Source organism: Palaemon carinicauda, chromosome 18 (assembly GCF_036898095.1).
Source record: "Palaemon carinicauda isolate YSFRI2023 chromosome 18, ASM3689809v2, whole genome shotgun sequence".
NCBI classification, from domain to species: domain Eukaryota; kingdom Metazoa; phylum Arthropoda; class Malacostraca; order Decapoda; family Palaemonidae; genus Palaemon; species Palaemon carinicauda.
In genome coordinates this window covers 29,856,271-29,878,788 of record NC_090742.1, presented here as the reverse complement: position 1 = coordinate 29,878,788, position 22,518 = coordinate 29,856,271, and the positions used below count along the sequence as shown (strand labels likewise).

Here is a 22,518-nt window from a genome sequence, read left to right as displayed (position 1 = left end):
AACCTTTGTTCCTTACCATTTGCCACCATAGGGGTCTATATATTTAAAAGAAAAAGAAAATTTTTAAATTCTTAAACATGTTTTGGTTAGATCTTGATTAGACTGGGCTTCTGGAGAAAAGCAATATGAACATCAGGGGAGATTCATAGAAATAGTAGAAACTGTTTTTCAAATTTGTTGTTACACTGATCTTGGCAGCTGAACTCATTTAAATGAGTTAAAACTAGCAAACTTGAAAATGGATGAACTTAACTCAAGCAGGAAAGCTCCATGGTTCACCACTAATGCAGTTATTCCTTCGTTTATGTACTGCTATTCAGGGAACACATGTTACTACAGTAGTCCATAATAGTAAAGTATTACCTTCTATTTATTTTTTTTTATTTGTAAATGTTAGAAATAAATTTCTTGCTTTTAATGAGATATTTATGTACAGTACTCTAATATGCCTAACATAAATCTGCATCTTTTAGCTATGTTGTGGCAATTATTTAATCTCCTTTGTAATGCAGATAAGATAAGTTGATTATGATTCTATGTTATTCTTATGGTTAATTTTGCTATGGTATGACTTTCTTGTGATAGCCATTACTATGTAGGATTTTAGTTATTGGTTGAAGTGTGAAAGCATTATTAATAGTGGGCATTTTATAAATGAAGCTGTCTTGAGGAACATATCTTGAAAATTATCCAAGCAAAGGTTTTCCTGAAAGTGAACTATAAAATTTCTACATCCATTGATCTATAAAAATTTGTAGTATTACAGTTGATTTGGGGATTTTCCTTCTTCATAATTTTTTGGCCGGAATCCAGACTTGCATATTTCTACTATTCTCTCTATCCAGTATAGCAGGTTCAGTGAATGCTTGTTTTAACATCTTCCTTCCTTTTTATCAGACACTTCCTGCTTAACCGTAATTTTATCAGACTTCCTGCTTAACGCTTTTACCCCCAGGCTATTTGGAACTTTCCATGGGTTATTTTTTTCAAGCTCATTTTGCAGTATATTTTTTTTAAATTGCTCTAACAGCCTTAATTTTCATCATAGAGAGGTCAGGTTAGTCCCATTCTCTTGGAAAATGCCTGAATTTTCTCAAAGAATTATCAAAAATATGCAAAGAAAAATGTAAATAGCAGTTTTATGCAAGAACGAAACGGTACGTCCATGGGGTTAAAGGGATGAGTTTTGTGAAACGTACCAGTATGTCCTTTGAGGGTAAAAGTGTTAACTGTAATATAGTGAATACCTTTCCTCCTCTTACTGTATTTCCATGTCAACCATGATTTTTATCTTCTTTTTTTGAAATGGTAAACTGCACAGGGATCATGATGAAGTCCATCATCATTAGTGAGACTGCTGTAGTTTTAACAGATGTGATACAGGCCCTTCAGATGGTTCTGCTACTCTGTCCACTCTTGCTGCCTGTTTTAGTATATAGCCAAGTATATTTTTAGGTCTTATTTCCTTGGCATCAAATATCCAGAGAGCTATCAAGGAAATATGGCTATTACCTTGGCAAGAGTGTATAGGCTTAGATAACACTGCTTAGCAGGAGAATATTGTTCCATGATTGTCAACTTGAGATTACTTCAAAGAGAAGAAATCTGGAACCTTAGACCTCAACAGACAGGCCGTCATCTCATGGGCCTTCTTTTCATTATTGCGCCGGTGAGAATAATTATTAGCTATGAGCCATATTTACTTTTGCTTTCTAGATACAAGTTTCTATTGTTTGTTTGCTGATTAGTTAATCAATTTTTCGTTTTTCTAATTTTGTCAGTCAAGCAGAGCACTTTTAACCTGTTTATTCTTAAATGTTTTATTTGTCCTCTTTTTTTTATTATTTAAGATACAGACTCACTTAGCTGGGTATCAAAACTCTGTAAATAAGGGTAAATAGGAGAATTTTGCAAAAATACTGGATTTGTTCTTGTATATCTTGGAATTGCAATTGAATTAGGAAAATTTTCCTTGCCTTTTAAGAGGAGGCTTTCCCATAAAATCTATCTTCACTAAGAAATTACTCCAGTGATTGTAGGAATTTAAAGCCTAGAACATGCCAAAATTGGCAAGTTAAGGTTTCTATAAAACCTTATTCAAAATACAGTAACACTAAAGAAGCTTCAGTGTTTATTTACCATCTTGGAGTTAAGATTGTTGATGGCTGTGTGTTATTTACGCGTTTGTTGGTGCATAATTAAAAATTTTCCCGGGATTGCTTGTGATTACATATTCAGCCAATATTTAGATTAAAATTAATGATGCTTTAAAGTTTTTTCATTTGATTTTCTAACATTCGGTAAGAATTACAATATCAGTAGTCTTGAAGACTGTTTATCTCTGTGGAAATTATCTTGTTCGTAATTTTTCATTCAACAGGCCAGTCATGTTTTAGCCAACTGGTGTCAGAAGGAGGCTGCTCGCTTCAGTGGGAAAAATATTCTTGAACTTGGAGCAGGACTAGGATTGACAGGTCTTACAGTTATCAAAAGATGTAAGCCTGCATCATATACGTTTACAGACTTACACACGTCTGTATTGAAGACACTGAAAGAAAATGTTTTGATCAATCTTTGCGGTGATGGAAGCCCTAAAATCTCAGATGAAATGGTAAGGTTATCATATACCAGAACCCTAATTTTTCAATATTAAACTTACCCGATAATCATGTAGCTGTCAACTCCGTTGCCCGACAGAATTCTACGGGAGGGATACGCCAGCTATCACTATACTAGAAGGGGGTGTACTCACAAGCGCCACCTGTGGCCAGGTACTACAGTACTTGTTGTTGACACCACCTCACTTTTTCCTCTGTCGTGCTTCCGGCAAGACGTTCTTGGATACGCTTATGATTTTGGAGTATTGTTCACGGTTTGGTGAAGTATTTCTCTAAAATTTGCAGCTATTCGCTATACTGGAAACTTCTATATTAGCTTAGTTAACTTTTGGAATTAATTTGATTAATTATGGTGACGAAGAGAGTATGAACTCTCTTTCACCTTTAAATGGCCGACCCTTCCCTTAGACGAAAGTGTTGGTGTCTAAGAGAGTATAGACTCTCTTTCTTAATTTTGCTTAACAAAAGTTATAGATTTATTTTATATCTCTCCGCCTTTTATAGGCCTCTTCGATTAACTTCCTTTTATTATAAACTTATTAAAATTAATTTTTATATTTGTTTATATTCGACCTTTCCTAATAGTAGGCGGTCTTTTCTTGGTACCGAAGTTAATTAACATTGAGCCCGTCATTTCGGTTTTACCTGTTAACATATTATGCTATTTTAATGTTTTTGAAAGAATTTCTTTGATAGTCTCGTACTGTTTTCAAAGTTGAACTAACGTTTTGTTTTGTCTCTGCAGTTGTTGACGTTCAGAACGTTCAACTTGCGTTCTATCGTTACGATAGAGAGAGAATTTTCACGGTGTCACGTTGCAGTAAGAGTAACCGTGTCTAGCGTTTTGTTCATTCTTTCTTAACTTAATGGTTTTAATTCTAATAAAGGAACTTTTCATTTTGGGAAATATTTTCCTTTAACAATAATATGTTTTAACGATATATATGATTGGGCTCTTCTCTCAGGTTCTAAGTCAAGAGAGAGAGAGAGAGAGAGAGATAGAGACGGAGGGAGAAAGAGGAGGATAAACGTTTCGTTCAAGCGAGTAACGTTGTTATCGTTTTTGCTCTTCTCCCTAGTCTCTTTAGGGGAAGAAGGTAAACGTTTCTAGAGTTTTTTCTTGTTCTCAAGCTTTATGCGGTGAGAGAATTTAAACGTAGTTTATTTGATCTAGTGTTTAGTCTCTTTCCAGCCACTGAATTATTTATCTTTCATTAGATTTTTCTGTTACATTGTAATTCTGTTTTCGCAATTACTAACTTTTGAGAAAGGATAGAATTGCGTGTTTCAGGTACAAACCACTTAAAGTTTCGAGTTCAGTGAAATAAGTGCAAACAGAAAATCAAAAGTGATAAGTGATTAGCGCAAAGTGTCAGTGTTGTGCGTGAGGGTACTTCTGTGCGTGCCAGTCGTCCTCCCAGTCCGGGACCTCTTGCAAGCTCCCAAGCCCAGGGGAGAAGCAATGTCGAAGGGCAAAAGGATTCGGCAGGCCTTGATCGGCGCACAGAAGTATCCTCGGTGGTTGCGGGCGTGTCTTACAGAGACCGTCACTCCCACCCGCAGACGATTGAGCCCTTATTTTGCTCGTCTGCAGAAGAAATTTCGGGGAGAAAACGCTGGTCTCAGGTCTCAAGACCTCTTAAACGTAAAGTCCAGACCTATGCCAGACGTACGAAGTTAGAGTTCTACAACCCGGATGCAGTCATTGGGTTAGCTCTGACTCTCCGCAGTCATCAGGTGACTGCACACCTCCTAAGAGAGGTAAGGTGATGCCGTAACAGACCTCATCTTCTGTTAAGGCTTTGCCTCAGCAGACCTTAGCGTCTGCCGACCCCAAGATGACTTTGCTGCAGTCCATGCAGTCACAGCTTGCGGTCTTAATGCGTGAGTGTCAGGCTGAGAAGGTTACACCTCCTCCTGCGATCGCTCCGCCTCACCGCAGTCCAGTCTGCCAGGCGTACGATGTTGAGGTTCCTCAGGATAACTTACCGCGTACTGAGTTGCCAGTTACCAGCGGTGTGCAGCAACCTCCGCCTTCCTTAAGGCAACCTCAGCAATGGGAGCAGGAATCTTATGCCTTACTTCCTCCGCTTCCGCTTGCGGTTCCACCAGAGAGGCAACAATCTCTTGAGGTACGACAACCTCTTCCATCAATGAGGCAGCCACCTCAGCACTCGCTGCAGCTTAGGCTAGCTCCTCAGGAACCTCAACTCGCGAGACAAGAACTGCGTTCTGCGCAGCCGCTACCTCAACTCTCGCAGCTCACACCTCAGGAACCTTAACTCGTTCCTCAGGAACCTGCTACTGCGCATCCGCAACCCTTACAGCAAGCGCAACTCCTGAGGCAGCAACCTCATGCTATGAGTCAGCCACCTCAACGCATGCATCTGCCACTTTCTCCTCAACTTGAGAAATAACAAATGACAATAATAACACCTCATTACTTTCATAACTTGCATTTGTAATCATATACATGTATGCCTACACAACATTATGATATTGGAGGTTATTTGTCTTACTTATATAAAAATATATATGTATTCCTTGCAATATATTTTTAACAATATCGCAAAATATGGCAAAAATATCTTCAAAACAAAAATGAATCATGAGTTATGAATGTAAGGTAAATATTATGTTGATATTAAAACCCCATGCAAGCATGCATGAAGCACTCTAGCACTGGTCATGGAATTTCTGAGAAATGTTAAACGCCATGCAACACGCTCTGCTTACCTTACAGCATGCTCTACATACAGCATGCTCTGCATACAGCATGCTCTGCATACAACATGCTCTGCATACAGCATGCTCTGCATTCAGCATGCTCTGCATACAACATGCTCTACATACAGCATGCTCTGCATACAGCATGCTCTGCATACAACATGCTCTGCATACAGCATGCTCTGCATTCAGCATGCTCTGCATACAACATGCTCTGCATACAGCATGCTCTGCATTCAGCATGCTCTGCATACAACATGCTCTACATACAGCATGCTCTGCATACAGCATGCTCTGCATACAACATGCTCTGCATACCTTACCGCATGCTTCTCAGTCATACATCTTTGGTTGTTGCCAACTCACTAGACTGTCAAGCAGTTTCATAACGTTGCCTTCTAGTCTGCTGCTTTTGCACCATTGAAACCCTCACTGAGAGAACTTAACTTTTCTCGGATATGGTCCCTGTAGATGAGAAAGTGCTTTTCTCCCTCCTTCTGATATTCCCTTGAGGACTCTGTCATTTGGAGAGGAGCCTTTAGCTGCGTAGCCTCCTATGGACTTTTATTTAAGCATAACTTGCTTCCAGGGAAGGTAATGGTTCCACTTCAGTCACTAACCCCGTCTGTTACCACACCTGCTCCCATAGACCTTGAGCTGTGTTGCAAGACATGCAGTACAAGCTTAGTCCTTGTTAAAGGATTTTTTGTTTACGGAGTCAGTGTGTCACTGGGAAGACGTTCAACAACCAGCAGAAGTGACTTGTTGTGACGCAGTGCGGCAACCTCAGCAACCCGATAAGGAGTTGTCTGTACGACCCAGACAGTCTAGACAGCTTCGGGTTGTCACTGTACTTCCTCGCTTCCCCATGGTTGACAGTTCACAGACTGTGCAGCAGTACCATGATCTTGTGTCCGGCTCCGTCAGACGACTGGCTTTTAAGAGCTCCCACAAGTCGTCGCTGTCTGGAGATTCTCAGATGGACTATGGATCTGACCAAGGAACTGGGCCTCCTGGTCAATTTTGAGGAGTCTCAGCTCTTCCCATCCCAGACCATTGTCTCCCTGGGTATGGATCTTCAGAGTCGAGCTTTTCGGGCTTTTCCGTCGGCCCCAAGGATCTTCCAAGCCCTAGAATGCATCCAGAGCATGCTGAGAAGGAACCGATGCTCAGTCAGGTAGTGGATGAGTCCAACAGGGATACTTTCATCGCTGGCCCTGTTCATCGTGTTAGGGAGACTCCACCTCCCCCCCTTCAGTATCATCTAGCTGCTCACTGGATAAAGGACATGACGCTAGAGACGGTCTCAGTTCCTGTTTCCGAAGAGAGGAGGTCTTCTCTCGCGTGGTGTAAGAACAGCTTTCTTCTCAAGGAAGTCTACCTTTGGCTGTTCAGAAACCCGACCGCCGTCTCCTCTCGGACGCTTCAGACACGGGCTGGGGTGCGACTTTGGACGGACAAGAATGCTCGGGAACATGGAATCAGGAGCAAAGGACACTTCACATCAATTGCAAGGAGTTGTTGGCGGTTATTCTGGCCTTGATAAACTTCAAGTCCCTCCAGCTTAACAAAGTGGTGGAGGTGGACTCTGACAACACCACAGCCCTGGCTTACATCTTCAAGCAGGGAGGGACTCTTTCGTGGAAGTTGTTCTAGATCACAAGGGACCTCCTCATCTGGTCTAAAGATCGAAAGCTCACGCTGGTAACGAGGTTCATTCAGGGCGGTATGAATGTCATGGCAGATCACCTCAGCCGGAAGGGTCAGGTCATCCCCACAGAGTGGACCCTTCTCAAGAATGTTTGCAGCAGACTTTGGGCCCTGTGGGGTCAGCCAACCATAGATCTGTTCGCTACCTCGATAACCTAGAGACTCCTGTTGTATTGTTCTCCGATTCCAGACCCAGCAGCAGTTCACGTGGATGCTTTTCTGCTGGATTGGTTCCATCTCGACCTGTATGCATTCCCGCCGTTCAAGATTGTCAACAGGGTACTTCAGAAGTTCTCCTCTCGCAAAGGGACACGGCTGACGTTGGTTGGCGCCGCTCTGGCCCGCGAGAGAATGGTTCTTAGAGGTACTGCAATGGCTGGTCGACATTCCCAGGACTCTTCCTCTAGGAGTGAACCTTCTACGTCTACCTCACGTAAAGAAGGTACACCCAATCCTCCACGCTCTTCGTCTGACTGCCTTCAGACTTTTGAAAGACTCTCAAGAGCTAGGGGCTTTTCGAAGGAGGCAGCCAGAGCGATTGCCAAAGCAAGGAGAACATCCACTCTCAGAATCTATCAGTCTCAAGGGGAAGTCTTCCGTAGCTGGTACAAGACCAATGCAGTTTCCTCAACCAGTACCACTGTAACCCAGATTGCTGACTTCCTGTTATATCTAAGGAAAGTAAGATCTCTTTCAGCTCCTACGATCAAGGGTTACAGAAGTATGTTGGCAGCGGTTTTCCGCCACAGAGGCTTGGATCTTTCCACCAACAAAGGTCTACAGGACCTCCCTAGGTCTTTTGAGACCTCAAAGGAACGTCGGTTGTCCACTCCAGGCTGGAATCTATACGTGGTCCTAAGGTTCCTTATGTCATCAAGATTTGAACCTCTCCAATCAGCCTCTTTTTAGGACCTCACATTAAAAACTCTTTTCCTCGTGTGCTTGACAACTAAAAGAGTAAGTGAGATCCACGCCTTCAGCAGGATCATTGTTTTCACATCTGAAACGGCTACATGTTCCTTGCAGCTCGGTTTTTGCTAAACGAGCTTCCTTCACGTCCTTGGCCTAAGTCGTTCGAGATCCCAAGCCTGTCCAACTTGGTGGGGAATGAACTGGAGAGAGTACTTTGCCCAGTTAGAGCTCTTAGGTACTATCTAAAAAGGTCTTAACCTTTACAAGGACAATCAGAAGCCTTATAGTGTGCTATCAAGAAACCTTCTTTTCCAAGTTCTAAGAACTCAGTTTCTTACTATTCAGGCTTCTGATTAGAGAAACACATTCTCATCTGAAGGAAGAAGACCTTGCTTTGCTGAAGGTAAGGACACATGAAGTGGGAGCTGTGGCTACTTCAGTGGCCTTCAAACAGAGCCATTCTCTGCAGAGTGTTATGGATGCAACCTATTGGAGAAGCAAGTCAGTGTTCGCATCATTCTATCTCAAAGATGTCCAGTCTCTTTACGAGTACTGCTACACCCTGGGACCATTCGTAGCAACGAATGCAGTAGTAGGCGAGGGCTCAGCCACTACATTCCCATAATCCCATAACCTTTTAACCTTTCTCTTGAATACTTTTTATGAGTTGTACGGTCGGCTAAGAAGCCTTCCACATCCTTGTTGATTTGGCGGGTGGTCAATTCTTTCTTGAGAAGCGCCGAGGTTAAAGGTTGTGATGAGGTCCTTTAGTATGGGTTGCAGCCCTGTATACTTTAGCACCTTTGAGTTGATTCAGCCTTCCAAGAGGAACGCTGCGCTCAGTAAGGAAGACGATCTTATTAAAGGCAGAGTAACGGTTCAAGTCGACTTCCTTACCAGGTACTTATTATTTCATTGTTATTGTGGATAACTGATTATATGAAATACGGGATACTTAGCTATCCTTTAGTCTTGTACACTGGTTTTTCACCCACCCCCCTGGGTGTGAATCAGCTACATGATTATCGGGTAAGTTTAATATTGAAAAATGTTATTTTCATTAGTAAAATAAATTTTTGAATATACTTACCCGATAATCATGATTTAATTGACCCACCCTTCCTCCCCATAGAGAACCAGTGGACCGAGGAAAAAGTGAGGTGGCGTCAACAACAAGTACTGTAGTACCTGGCCACAGGTGGCGCTTGTGAGTACACCCCCTTCTAGTATAGTGATAGCTGGCGTATCCCTCCCATAGAATTCTGTCGGGCAACGGAGTTGACAGCTACATGATTATCGGGTAAGTATATTCAAAAATTTATTTTACTAATGAAAATAACATTTTTCCTATCAATTACACTATTTAATTTTTAGCACTACCTTCAGCTAGTCAAGGTTTTTTTCTTGTTTACATATAATATAGAAGAAATGTTTGTAATAAAATTTATTTTAATACTTACCCAATAATTATATGCTATTGTAGATGCTTTTAATCAAAAACTTGATGGCAGAGTTTAGAAAATAGTAGAGCTTTTTCTGGATTTCATACTACCCTTCCTAAACCGGTGTACATCCTTACTGCCAGTTCCCTTACTAATTAACATTTATTGACAAACTTATATATAATTATTGGGAAAGCATAAAAGTAAATATAAAATGTTCTTTATTTCAAATAATCATAACCAATAATCAAATGCTGAGTACTATAACACTCTTAGTAGAAAGAAGGTATAGTGATGACTCTATAGATATAAAGAAATCCACTTAAACAGCAGGGGTAAAAATCCCTGTCTAGGACCTATTCTACAATGAAAGATGGCCAACTAAAATAGTTGGCAAATATTTAAGTATAAAAAACTGTACTTTTATACACAACTGCATATCTATGTGTAGTATATCTTCACCAAAAACTGTAAGAAAAAACTATTTGGAAGGATAGATTTCTCCTTAAGTTCAAACTAACAAATCCCTAGTAGGAACTAAAGAACCCAAAAGTTTACATTTAGAACTTTCTCAAGTGAAATGTTGAAAAACATTTTGGAAAGTCAGTCACCATTACTTTTTATTGTAGTCTCTTACCTTAAGAAAAGGTAGGGCAGTCTAATGTCAAATACATTGAGCATCTAAGATTAACTTCTTCAGCATGAAAGAAATAGCATTTTAGGACTTGGGTGTTAACCTATCCTTAGTAAAACAGTGAAGAATTTTACTCAAGTATGTTGATTAAGGATTTTGTCAGACAGGTTTTTAAGAATCTGACTGAACAAAGGGTCATTATGCCTGAACCCTTCCCTACTAAAGGGCCAAGGGAGGGTAGCAACATATACCCAGGAAGGCTTATAATCTTGTGGTTGTTCTTCGATTTAAATTTAGCAAGAGTGAAAGGAACACCTTCGTTAGTAGAGAAACCCACGTTGCAAGCTAATGCTTGGACTTTGCTTACTCTTTTGGTAGTGTCCACAACTGTGAGGAGGAGGTTTTAAAAGTTAATGCCTTAAACCTAATAGAGTAATTGTTCAAAGGGTAGGTCAGATAAAAATTCCTTGGGCTACATGCAAGTTCAAGAAATTATTTCAAAAGAACAAATAGTATCTTTTAAATTTGGTTTGTTAGACAAGTTTATACCAGATTGCCTGGGAATCAAGGCCAGCATGGATATATATCTCTTAATTGCAGGTATAGAGGTATTCTTTGCATTTCTAAGGAATTTAAAGAACTTAATATTATTTAGAGAGGTTTTAGTAGCAAAAATCCCTCAAAATTAACACTAACTATAGCACAAGAAACTACTACTGTGTATTTCACGGACCATGACACCCTCTTTTTTTAATATAACTAATGAACTAGGCTTCTGATTAATGTGAAACTGAAACCACCAGAGTTTGAGACACCGACCTAATTAAGAAAAATGGATTCAAGCATCTACTCCGCATTATTGTCTTACTTTATATAGAGAAATGTCATCTAAATTCTGTGGTTATGGCGAGAACGGAAATTAAGACCTGGCAACTAGGAGCAGAATGACGTATGTTAACTATGACGTGAGGCCCGTGACGTTTACACCTGCCACGCCCCCTCATTATATCAGTACAAGAAATTATATATAATTATATCTTTGATAGAGATAAGGTGTTTTTATTTTTCAATACAGGAATGCAGTCATTATTGTGTTGAAGTTATGGAATGATTGTTGAGGATGCGCACATAACATGGTCATTATAAATATTTAATATGGCTGAGGATTGGATGGAGGTGGAAGAATAGTAATACATTATTAACAATAAATGTATTGTACATAATTAGTAATATAACAGCTAACATTATAATGAATAAAGTTACAAGACTGAAATAGAATATATATATACTGTATATACATATATATATATATATATATATATATATATATATATATATATATATATATATATATATATATATATATATATATATATATACAGTAGGGTCCCGAATTATGCGAGAATTTGGTCGATTAATGACCTCGTGTAAATGGAAAATCGCGAATTTCGAAACACAACTACATACATACATATACCAAAGGCACTTCCCCCAATTTTGGGGGGTAGCCGACAACAACAAGAAACAAAACAAAAAGGGGACCTCTACTCTCTACGTTCCTCCAGCCTAACCAGGGACTCAGCCGAGTTCAGCTGGTACTGCTAGGGTGCCACAGCCCAACCTCCCACATTTCCACCACAGATGAAGCTTCATACTGCTGAGTCCCCTACTGCTGCTACCTCCACGGTCATCTAAGGCACCGGAGGAAGCAGCAGGGCCTACCGGAACTGCGTCACAATCGCTCGCCATTCATTCCTATTTCTAGCACGCTCTCTTGCCTCTCTCACATCTATCCTCCTATCACCCAGAGCTTTCTTCACACCATCCATCCACCCAAACCTTGGCCTTCCTCTTGTACTTCTCCCATCAACTCTTGCATTCATCACCTTCTTTAGCAGACAGCCATTTTCCATTCTCTCAACATGGCCAAACCACCTCAACACATTCATATCCACTCTAGCCGCTAACTCATTTCTTACACCTGTTCTCACCCTCACCACTTCGTTCCTAACCCTATCTACTCGAGATACACCAGCCATACTCCTCAGACACTTCATCTCAAACACATTCAATTTCTGTCTCTCCATCACTTTCATTCCCCACAACTCCGATCCATACATCACAGTTGGTACAATCACTTTCTCATATAGAACTCTCTTTACATTCATGCCCAATCCTCTATTTTTTACTACTCCCTTAACTGCCCCCAACACTTTGCAACCTTCATTCACTCTCTGACGTACATCTGCTTCCACTCCACCATTTGCTGCAACAACAGACCCCAAGTACTTAAACTGATCCACCTCCTCAAGTAACTCTCCATTCAACATGACATTCAACCTTGCACCACCTTCCCTTCTCGTACATCTCATAACCTTACTCTTACCCACATTAACTCTCAACTTCCTTCTCTCACACACCCTTCCAAATTCTGTCACTAGTCGGTCAAGCTTCTCTTCTGTGTCTGCTACCAGTACAGTATCATCCGCAAACAACAACTGATTTACCTCCCATTCATGATCATTCTCGCCTACCAGTTTTAATCCTCGTCCAAGCACTCTAGCATTCACCTCTCTCACCACTCCATCAACATACAAGTTAAACAACCACGGCGACATCACACATCCCTGTCTCAGCCCCACTCTCACCGGAAACCAATCGCTCACCTCATTTCCTATTCTAACACATGCTTTACTACCTGTGTAAAAACTTTTCACTGCTTGCAACAACCTTCCACCAACTCCATATAACCTCATCACATTCCACATTGCTTCCCTATCAACTCTATCATATGCTTTCTCCAGATCCATAAACGCAACATACACCTCCTTACCTTTTGCTAAATATTTCTCGCATATCTGCCTAACTGTAAAAATCTGATTCATACAACCCCTACCTCTTCTAAAACCACCCTGTACTTCCAAGATTGCATTCTCTGTTTTATCCTTAATCCTATTAATCAGTATTCTACCATACACTTTTCCAACTACACTCAACAAACTAATACCTCTTGAATTACAACACTCATGCACATCTCCCTTACCCTTATATAGTGGTACAATACATGCACAGACCCAATCTACTGGTACCATTGACAACACAAAACACACATTAAACAATCTCACCAACCATTCAAGTACAGTCACACCCCCTTCCTTCAACATCTCAGCTTTCACACCATCCATACCCGATGCTTTTCCTACTCTCGTTTCATCTAGTGCTCTCCTCACTTCCTCTATTGTAATCTCTCTCTCATTCTCATCTCCCATCACTGGCACCTCAACACCTGGAACCGCAATTATATCTGCCTCCCTATCATCCTCAACATTCAGCAAACTTTCAAAATATTCCGCCCACCTTTTCCTTGCCTCCTCTCCTTTTAACAACCTTCCATTTCCATCTTTCACTGTCTCTTCAATTCTTGCGCCAGCCTTCCTTACTCTCTTCACTTCTTTCCAAAACTTCTTCTTATTCTCTTCATATGACTGACCCAGTCCCTGACCCCACCTCAGGTCAGCTGCCCTCTTTGCCTCACGTACCTTGCGCTTTACTTCCACCTTTTGCTCTCTATATTTTTCATACTTCTCTATACTATTACTCTGCAGCCATTCTTCAAAAGCCCTCTTTTTCTCTTCCACTTTTACCTTCACTCCTTCATTCCACCATTCACTGCCCTTCCTCATGCTGCCTCCAACAACCTTCTTGCCACATACATCACTTGCAATCCCAACAAAATTTTCTTTTGCTAACTTCCACTCCTCCTCTAAATTACCAGTTTCTCTTACTCTCACCTCGTCATATGCCATTTTCAACCTTTCCTGATATTTACTTTTTACCCCCGGTTTTATTAGCTCTTCAACCCTCACTAGCTCCCTTTTACATCCACCTACTCTATTCCCCCACTCTTTTGCTACAACTAATTTTCCTTCCACCAAAAAATGATCAGACATACCGTTAGCCATACCCCTAAACACGTGCACGTCTTTCAATCTTCCAAACATTCTTTTAGTTACCAACACATAATCCATTAATGCCCTTTCTACTACTCTTCCATTTGCCACAACTAACACAACTAACAGAAATAATTCCATTGCGGCCATGGCAACCAGCAATTTGCCTATTCAAATGTGTTTACTACCCATTTCCAATACTTTCTTTGTACTATACTGTATTTCTTTATAATATCAAATTGTTCTTGTAAATAAATAAAACATTTAATATACTTTAAAGTTCTAATAACTTGAAAAATGGTTAAAATTACAACCAGGATAGGTGTAAACACCATATATTTCCCGTTATAACACAACCCAAAATACAGACAAATTTTGATGTTTGTCATATCTATTGTATAATACAACTGTTGAATAGCAAAACCATCACTCTATATATGATTGAAAATCCAGAATTATCAAAATAAAGGCGATTTTATATCATGCGTTTCCTAAACACGCTAAAAAGCACAATAGAAAACGACAACCAATGTTTTGTTTACGTTTATCTCTGATCACAACGAAGAAACAGACGCATTTATACATCTGTGTTTTTGAATTGACAGCAATTTTACCAAGTATAGATTATATGTTGAATTTGTTATTACCAATGTTCTAATTATTTTTTATTAGAACTTTCAAATAAATGAAATAAATGCCATTTATGAAATGTTTTTCTTTATGATGCCGCCTGAAACGGAAACCTTCCATTTGTTTACGCTCCATCTTCGATCATAATAAACAAACGAATGCATTAAACACACATGATCTAAGTCATAACTAATGATATTACAAACATTTAGTAAACATTATGTTATTACAAATATTTTACTTACCGTATCCATATAAATTCCTAAATTCGTAGCAAAGCTGGAAATTTTTTTTTCCTTATGCGTTTAATCCACAATAGCAAACTGCCGCTAATGACAGAGTGATAACTTACGATAATTCTAAACTGTTACGAAAGATAATTGTCCTTTCCATATCCAAAATACTTTTCCTAACTTCAGTTATAAGTCAACTTGTACCCACCTCAATTATGGATCCATATGCAAAAAAGGTAAGAGAAGAAAGTACTAGGCCTATTTTTAAAGTCACCGAACAATTAGGTTGCCGCTATAACGTTCGATGAGAGAGAGAGAGAGAGAGAGAGAGAGAGAGAGAGAGAGAGAGAGAGAGAGAGAGAGAGAGAGAGAGAGAGAGGATGGTTTTAAAGTACTAAACAATAAATATGATAGGTTATAACACATTGGTGTTTATGTAATATTAACTGTATAGATGGTTTGAATAAGTTAAGAAATGGTGTAAACAATTCTTTGTTATTGTATTCGCGCGGAAGCTAGACATCAGCTGATGTGATCACAGCCAAAAGTGAAACAAAAATAAGTTAGCAATACTCGATTTTTAAAACACACCCGAAATTTAACAACATAAGTACATGTTTTATTATAGCGCAATTGACATTTAAAGAGTAAAAATTTTCTGGAATAGAATGGTGTTTCCTAAAAAATAGTGGTTTGCGGACGAAATCGGTTACCGTATTTTAAGCTATGATTGAAATGGATGTATACACGGTATAATTTTTTCGTTTTGTATTTAATTGACACTTCAAGAAAACCGATTTTGGTTTCTTCATCTATTTGTAAGTATTGTATAACGAGAGAGAGAGAGAGAGAGAGAGAGAGAGAGAGAGAGAGAGAGAGAGAGAGAGAGAGAATCAGCTGTTGTAATTGAATGTCGTGTTTTTGTTTCGTGTACCCCCTGAAGCGAGGAATTGATCGCCACAACTAACAATATTCATGTTAATTTCATTCTTAAACTCAAGTTGCCATATGTGAACTATGGTTTTATTTCTTACGGAGAGAGAGAGAGAGAGAGAGAGAGAGAGAGAGAGAGAGAGAGATTTCTGCCATCAAATCTCTCTCTCTCTCTCTCTCTCTCTCTCTCTCTCTCTCTCTCTCTCTCTAGATTTTATTTTACCGTCTACTCTACAAAACCAATGTTTGCAAATCAAATGTATACTGTTTAAAATATGACAAAATATTGACGACTCGTTACCGAAGTTTAGGCTATTCACTGCCGATAAACGAACCCAGTCTACTCGTGAAAACCTTGAATGCCCAGAGGGAAAAATAAGGCTTTTAAATATACTGTACTAAACAAAAATAAGGCTTTAATATACCATCATTAACACTACCATTACAATTATCGTAAGGTTGGAGAAAGATAAAGATTGCCGAGAACGTAACCACATTTCTGTTTACATTTTGTCAGCTGGACTCACACAGTTAACAGTTGATTTCATTGTTGATGTGGAATTTTATCCTTAAATAGGCTATTCATTATGAAATTATGTTAATGAAATGTAATGTTAATATTGTTTTGTAACATTTATTATAAATCACCGTATTTAGGGCTACCAATATACTTAAAAAGACAATAGATTTGATACATTTTGTAGTGCTTGACTCGCGAACTTTGAACAGCCTTGCAGATACAGAAAATTTATTTTTGAAAAATAGCGATCGCGGAAAAGGGGAATCGTGTAATTCGAACACGCTTAATTCGGGACCCTACTGTATATATATATATGTATATATATATATATATATATATATATATATATATATATATATATATATATATATATATATATATATATATATATATATATATACAGTGTATGTGTGAGAGAGAGAGAGAGAGAGAGAGAATCTGATAATGCATCATATTCAACTATATATGTCCGTGATGGTACGGCATTAAACATGACAACATGATACCAACCTATTCAATCCAATTTTCAGTTTATTGTTGTGTTGTTCCCTCTTGAAGTATGTTAAGAGTCGCAACACAAAAGCATTACGACAACCTTTTGGACAATGGTGAAGCATTCTAGACATGATATAAAATATCAATAGTAGTCAGTGAGCAAAGTGTCAGCAGGAGCCTTGTCAATGACCGTATGTAACAGGCGTGTACCTTCCCTAGTGCGATCACCTCTCTGACTGCCTTCCGAGATTTTAATTTTTTTGTCTTTTTTTCGTAAAATTAACTATTAATTAAATAATAAACACAAGTAAGTCTAAACATTAGTTTATTTAAATATAATAACTAATCAGTATCTTTAGATTCCATCAAAGAGCAGTATAATTCACTACAACTTGTATATCTTTTAATAACCATACAGAAAGGGGGGCGTGGCAGGTGTAAACGTCAGGGGCTCACGTCATGGTTGACATACGTCATTCTACGCCTAGTTGCCAGGTCTTAATTTCCGTTCTCGCCATAACCACAGAATTTAGATGACATTTCTCTATATAAAGTAAGACAATACTGCGGAGTAGATGCTTGAATCCATTTTTCTTAATTAGGTCGGTGTCTCAAACTCTGGTGGTTTCAGTTTCACATTAATCAGAAGCCTAGTTCATTAGTTATATTAAAAAAAGAGGGTGTCATGGTCCGTGAAATACACAGTAGCACTGTATTGTTAAAGGGTATGTTTGGACTACCTTTTAGAGCTGACAGTAGAGAATTTTAAAGGTCTTGATAACCTTTTTGCTCTGAAGGGACAATGAAGAGGCTCCATGTAGTATTTTAGTGTATTTTGAGACAGTAAGGATATTTGAATAGATCTCTCTTAATAGGAAGAGAGCAAGGATGTTGTATCATCAGCAGCAGCCAAGGGTTTGGCAACTGTTTCCTCAAAGTCCAGAAATGTGCAGTGAGAGGCATTCAGGAGTTTGTTAACTCTGAAATTGTTAAGAACTTTTAGTATAATGGTGAACAGGGAAGAGTCATGTAAGTCTAGGCTGGACCAGGTCTGCAATATAGTATTAATTCCCTAGGCTTGATGGTCTAAGACTAGATAGTAGGTGATGTTTTTTCTTTTATTATGAGATATTGCAAGAATATCTATGTAAGGTCTTCCTCAAAGACTCAGTTTTCAAGCAGACTAGAAGTTGAAGGCTCCATTTTTTGGGCAGAAATGTTTCTTCTGCTTAGTGGTCCTCTAGACATTTAACTTGACTGATGCAAACTACAGAATTAGGGTAATGTTCCTTCCATCCACTGAAGGAACACTTGCGCTGAATGGAGTAAGGGTCACTAGAATCTCATGTCCCCTTTAAGAGAACTTATAAGAAAGGAGTCGTGTTGTTTGTAAAAATATCTGCCATAGTCCCTTAGACTAGATCCCTTGCTTGAGACAAATCTTAGAATATAGCTGAGAATTCAAGGTGGGTGATGCGAAGAGATTATTCTTCTCTGTCCCACAGACTCAAGGTGTTGAACCTCACAATTAGAGCGAGATGTCGGAGTACAGTCAGAGGTCTGGGATCTTGGAATTAAGGTTGGAACTGGACAGCAGGAAGTCTCTGTTGTTCCTTAATCAAAGAATTTAATCTAAGGCTGAAAAGGAAGGAATAAGGGTAGTCTTGGATAAAGAAGACTTGCCTCAACATGTCTTCAGAAGGAATGAAACTATAGGGACCTCATCCCTAGTTGATAGCAGGGAACAAACTTCTCCCAGAAAACCATGGTATGGAAAATGCAGTGTGTTTGACCAGTCCCTGAATTAATTGAGTATGGCCAGGTAGGAATCTATTCTCTCCTCTGCTGAAGAGGCCCAAATGTGGACAATCTATTCTCATATTTATAAACTGTATTGTATACAATTGACTGAGCTGATTCCAGTTAGGATTTATTCATATTTATGAGGATCCCTAGGCTACATAAGTTTCAAAATAATTTCTTTGGGCATCAAGGTTTCCTGGTATGGAATTTGACAGGATAAAACAGGATTGGAATCCTTGAAAAATTAGCTACCTGATGATTAGGGATGAGGGTCTTGGCCATTTTAAATGCCTCTGAAGCTTTGCTAAGGCTGAAGCATGTGGCACAGAATAAGTAGATTTTTCTAGAGTGCAAAAAGCTTAGAAATCCTAGGCATTGTCCTCCTTCAGGAAGATGTCTCTCTCGTCCACGATAGACCCAGTGGCCAGCTTGTGACCAAGCAGATTCCCTCCGGAGGAACCTGCTAGACGTTCCCCTTCAAAGGTTCATCGGACGGAGGAATTTCTGACCTCTCGTCACCCTAGGCATGCTCCTCTCCCTGCCGTGAGAAGATGCCTGTTCGAACCTTTGGGTTCTCATCTCACTGAACCTTCGGGTTCTCGGGATAGGAAGCCTTTGGGCTCCCGTCGTGTTGAGCCCTCAGTCCCTCGTGACACAGGGCCTTTGGGCTCAAGTCGCACTAAGCCTCTGGGTTCTTATGACCCTGAGCTCTCGGGCTTTTGTTGCGATGAGCCTTCGGCTCTCATGACCCTGAGCCTTTGGGCCCTCATTACGCTGAGCCTTTGGGCCCTCATTACGCTGAGCCTTTGGGCCCTCATTACGCTGAGCCTTTGGGCCCTCATTACGCCGAGCCTTTGGGCCCTCATTACGCTGAGCCTTCGGGCTCTTGTGACCCGTGGCCTTCGGGACCTTGTTACAATGTGTCTTTGGACTCTTGTAACCCTGAGCTCTTGGGCTCTCTTTATGTTGATCCTTTGGGCTGTCATTACCCGAGACCTTAATTTTCACGTTACGCTGAGGCTTCAGGCTCTCATGTTGAGCCGTCATGCTCTCATGATCTGGGATCTTCGAGTCCTCGTTACGATAAGGCTTCGAGTTCTCATGACCTGGGACGGGACCTTCGGGTCCTTGTTAAGCAGAGCCTCCGGGTTCTCGTGACCTGGGACCTTCGGGTCCTAGTTAAGCAGAGCCTCCGGGTTCTCATGACCCAGAGCCTCTGGGCTCTCGTCACGCTGAGGCTTCCGGCTCTCGTGACCCCAGTCATCCAGGACCACGTTACACTGTACCCCCGGGTTTCTGTAACTCGCGTCACACTGAACCTTCCGGCTCTCATGACTTTGAACCTTCGGGCTCTCATACTTTTGAGCTTTTGGACCCTTGTCATGTTGAGCCTTTGGGCTCTCGTGATCTTGAACCATCAGGCTGGTGTCTTGCTGAGCGTTGGAGCTTTTGCTACGACGATCCCTCGGGTTCTCGTAGTTGGACGACTGCTTTCCAACCTGCAGCGTCATATGTAAATTGCCTCGCCAAACTAGTTGCTACACTTCAGCAAAGCTGGTCTTGCTGAGCTTTTCCACGGACGAGATACCGTCACTTTTTCTGGTGCAACAGATAATCTATCTTTACAGAAGGATTATCTCTTGAGACGAGACGACCACCAGTCTCTCCAGCCGTGTGAGCTGCATTCTCTACCACTTGATCACTCCAGTTAAGCGTCAGTGGCGCGCTCTTAGAGGTTGCAGGTCTCCCTCGTGGCACATACTGGCCACATGGCGGCTCTCACCACCTTGCTGCCAGCCTCCTAGTCAATTACTCTCGCATCGGTCTGAGACCAACTGGTCCGATCCCTTTACAGGCTTGCAAGCACCTGTCTCTTAGGGATCGGTACCTTTCAGATTGTGTCCAGTGCGATAGACATAGGGAGGCCCTGAATTACATCCGGCAAAACCCACGGCGGGAAGACCCGTGCCTCACATGCCTGTAGGTAAGGTTTCTAACCAACCTTTTTTTCAGGCTCCCAGACCTAGGGCTCCTGTGCTGTATGCCCAAGGCATCCTCCTCCCAGCTCATTGGGAGTTAGAACCCCCCCCCCCATGGCTAAGCGCACTGTTTAACGTGGTGTGGGAGGCCATTACGGAGTTTATACCTCATTCTCAATCCTTGGGTGGTACACTTAGGATTCCCCTGTTGGCTGTTCTTCCCAGAGCTGCTCCTCCAGACCCTAGGAGGAGTTTCAAAGTCCAGAAGAGGAACTGGGAAGAAAAAGCCACCGAGTTTTGTGGGAGCCCCTTGCAGGTGCACGACCAAAAGGGAAAAGGATTGGGCTGTCTCCTTCAAGGGAGGACAGGGCGATCTCCATGACGGACTTCTTCCGCCTCTCTCTGATAGAGGTAATTTCCTAGAGTTCCTTCCTTCATCACAGCCTGATGTGATTCCTCCCTCTAGAGACGACCAGCGTCCTCTCAGACAAGAAAGAAAGGGGTGCAAGGCCTCTTATGGAGAAACTCCAGCTCCAGCACAGGGTGCATAAGGACTTATTTACCATCCCTAAGTCCTCGGCAAGAGATTTTGTGACTCGGCAAGTGAGGTAGAGGTAAGTCTCTCCTGTCACGTCAGCAAGAGTTGCCCCTTCAATGGCCTACCTTGATGACTTTGGCCCACCCCAGGCTCCTATGGAAGAGAGCTTGGAGGTGAATGAGCAATTCAGTCTTGAGGATGACCTTTTGCCCAGAGCCGCTAGCCTTAATCTCGTGGATGCGAAGCAGGAGTTTGAGTACGCCTTCTGGCAGGTGTTGTCCTGCATCAGATCCATCAGTGGGCTTCCAAATCCATTGGCAGCACTACTAGGTGGAAAAGACACGAAAAGTCTCCGAGTGCCATAGACCAAGTCTATGGCACTCGGAGACCCCCAAGGGCCACTGCAGTTTTGGTCTGGTCAAAGGGTTGAAGAGTCCCAGAAAGGAGGCAGTGTCATGAGAGACAAGCTCCTCTACCTCCCTCCGAACAGGCTCTTCCTCTAAACTCCTTCTGGCGCTGTTCGTGCGGCAGAGGAGGTATTACGAGATCTTGAATGAGCCTCTTCAGGCCTTGCCTCTTGATCACTCTATAGAGGTGCTCACAAGGGGTATTCCCATCAAGAGATGGTCGGTACTCTGTCTCGTACTCGGTCTCAGAGATCATCAACTTCGAGAAGGTTGTGAAGTATGCCATGCAGGCTACTTTGTGGCTGGACCTCTAGTTGGGATCTCTGGGCCACCTGATCAGATGTCAGGACTGGTCTCATGAATCAACAAGGAAGTTGGTGACCTTCCTCTTGCCCGGCACCAGGATGATCGAGTTCATCGTTTATCAGAGGGTTAACCTATGGGAGAGGACCATCCTTGAGAGAGGGAACTCGATCATCAAGAGGTTCCATCAGCAGCTCCCACAGGCCAAGGTTTCTAGGCTGAGAAACTCCTCTTTCGTGGGGAGTTCTCTCTTCAACCTGGAAGAGGTTGAGTGGTTGGTGGAGAGGTTGAGGAAGTGCAACCAGGACTCCCACCTCTAAAGGGCCCTTACATCACGACTCTTTCAACCTCTGCTACAGAAGAAACAACCTTCTTCCAAACTGCCGACAAATAGGGCTAAGGACCCAAAACAGCAGGGCCCAAGTGTGTCTAAAAAGTCCTTTTGCGGCAAGCGTAAAGGTTTTAAGTCCTCATGTGAAAGGAAAGGCAACAAGGGATCTGGCAGAGGCCGATTCCACTAGGACAGGCAATCCTCCCACATGTCCACCTGTGGGGGGATGCGTGCAAAGCCACTGGCTAATTTGGCTACAGCTCACGGCCGAACCCTGGACAGTCGAGTTGATTCGTTCAGGATATCGCGTCCTGCTCATTTGATTTCTCCCTCCACTGACTCGGGATCCAGTC

The 22,518-nt window shown here is 41.3% G+C and overlaps 1 protein-coding gene across 4 annotated transcripts in view; it reads left to right on the top strand.

Annotated features, from left to right (window-relative positions):
• Positions 1–22,518, top strand: part of LOC137657745 (protein-lysine N-methyltransferase EEF2KMT-like) — a 320,088-nt gene that overhangs the window by 108,417 nt on the left and 189,153 nt on the right. For all 4 annotated transcript variants that reach the window (XR_011047197.1, XM_068392218.1, XM_068392217.1 and 1 more), the window contains exon 5: positions 2,381–2,611. Coding sequence is in view for 3 of the 4 variants with exons in the window: in XM_068392218.1 (XP_068248319.1) it covers positions 2,381–2,611 (231 nt within the window). In the remaining variant the exon portion in view is untranslated. The remainder of the gene's footprint in view (positions 1–2,380; positions 2,612–22,518) is intronic.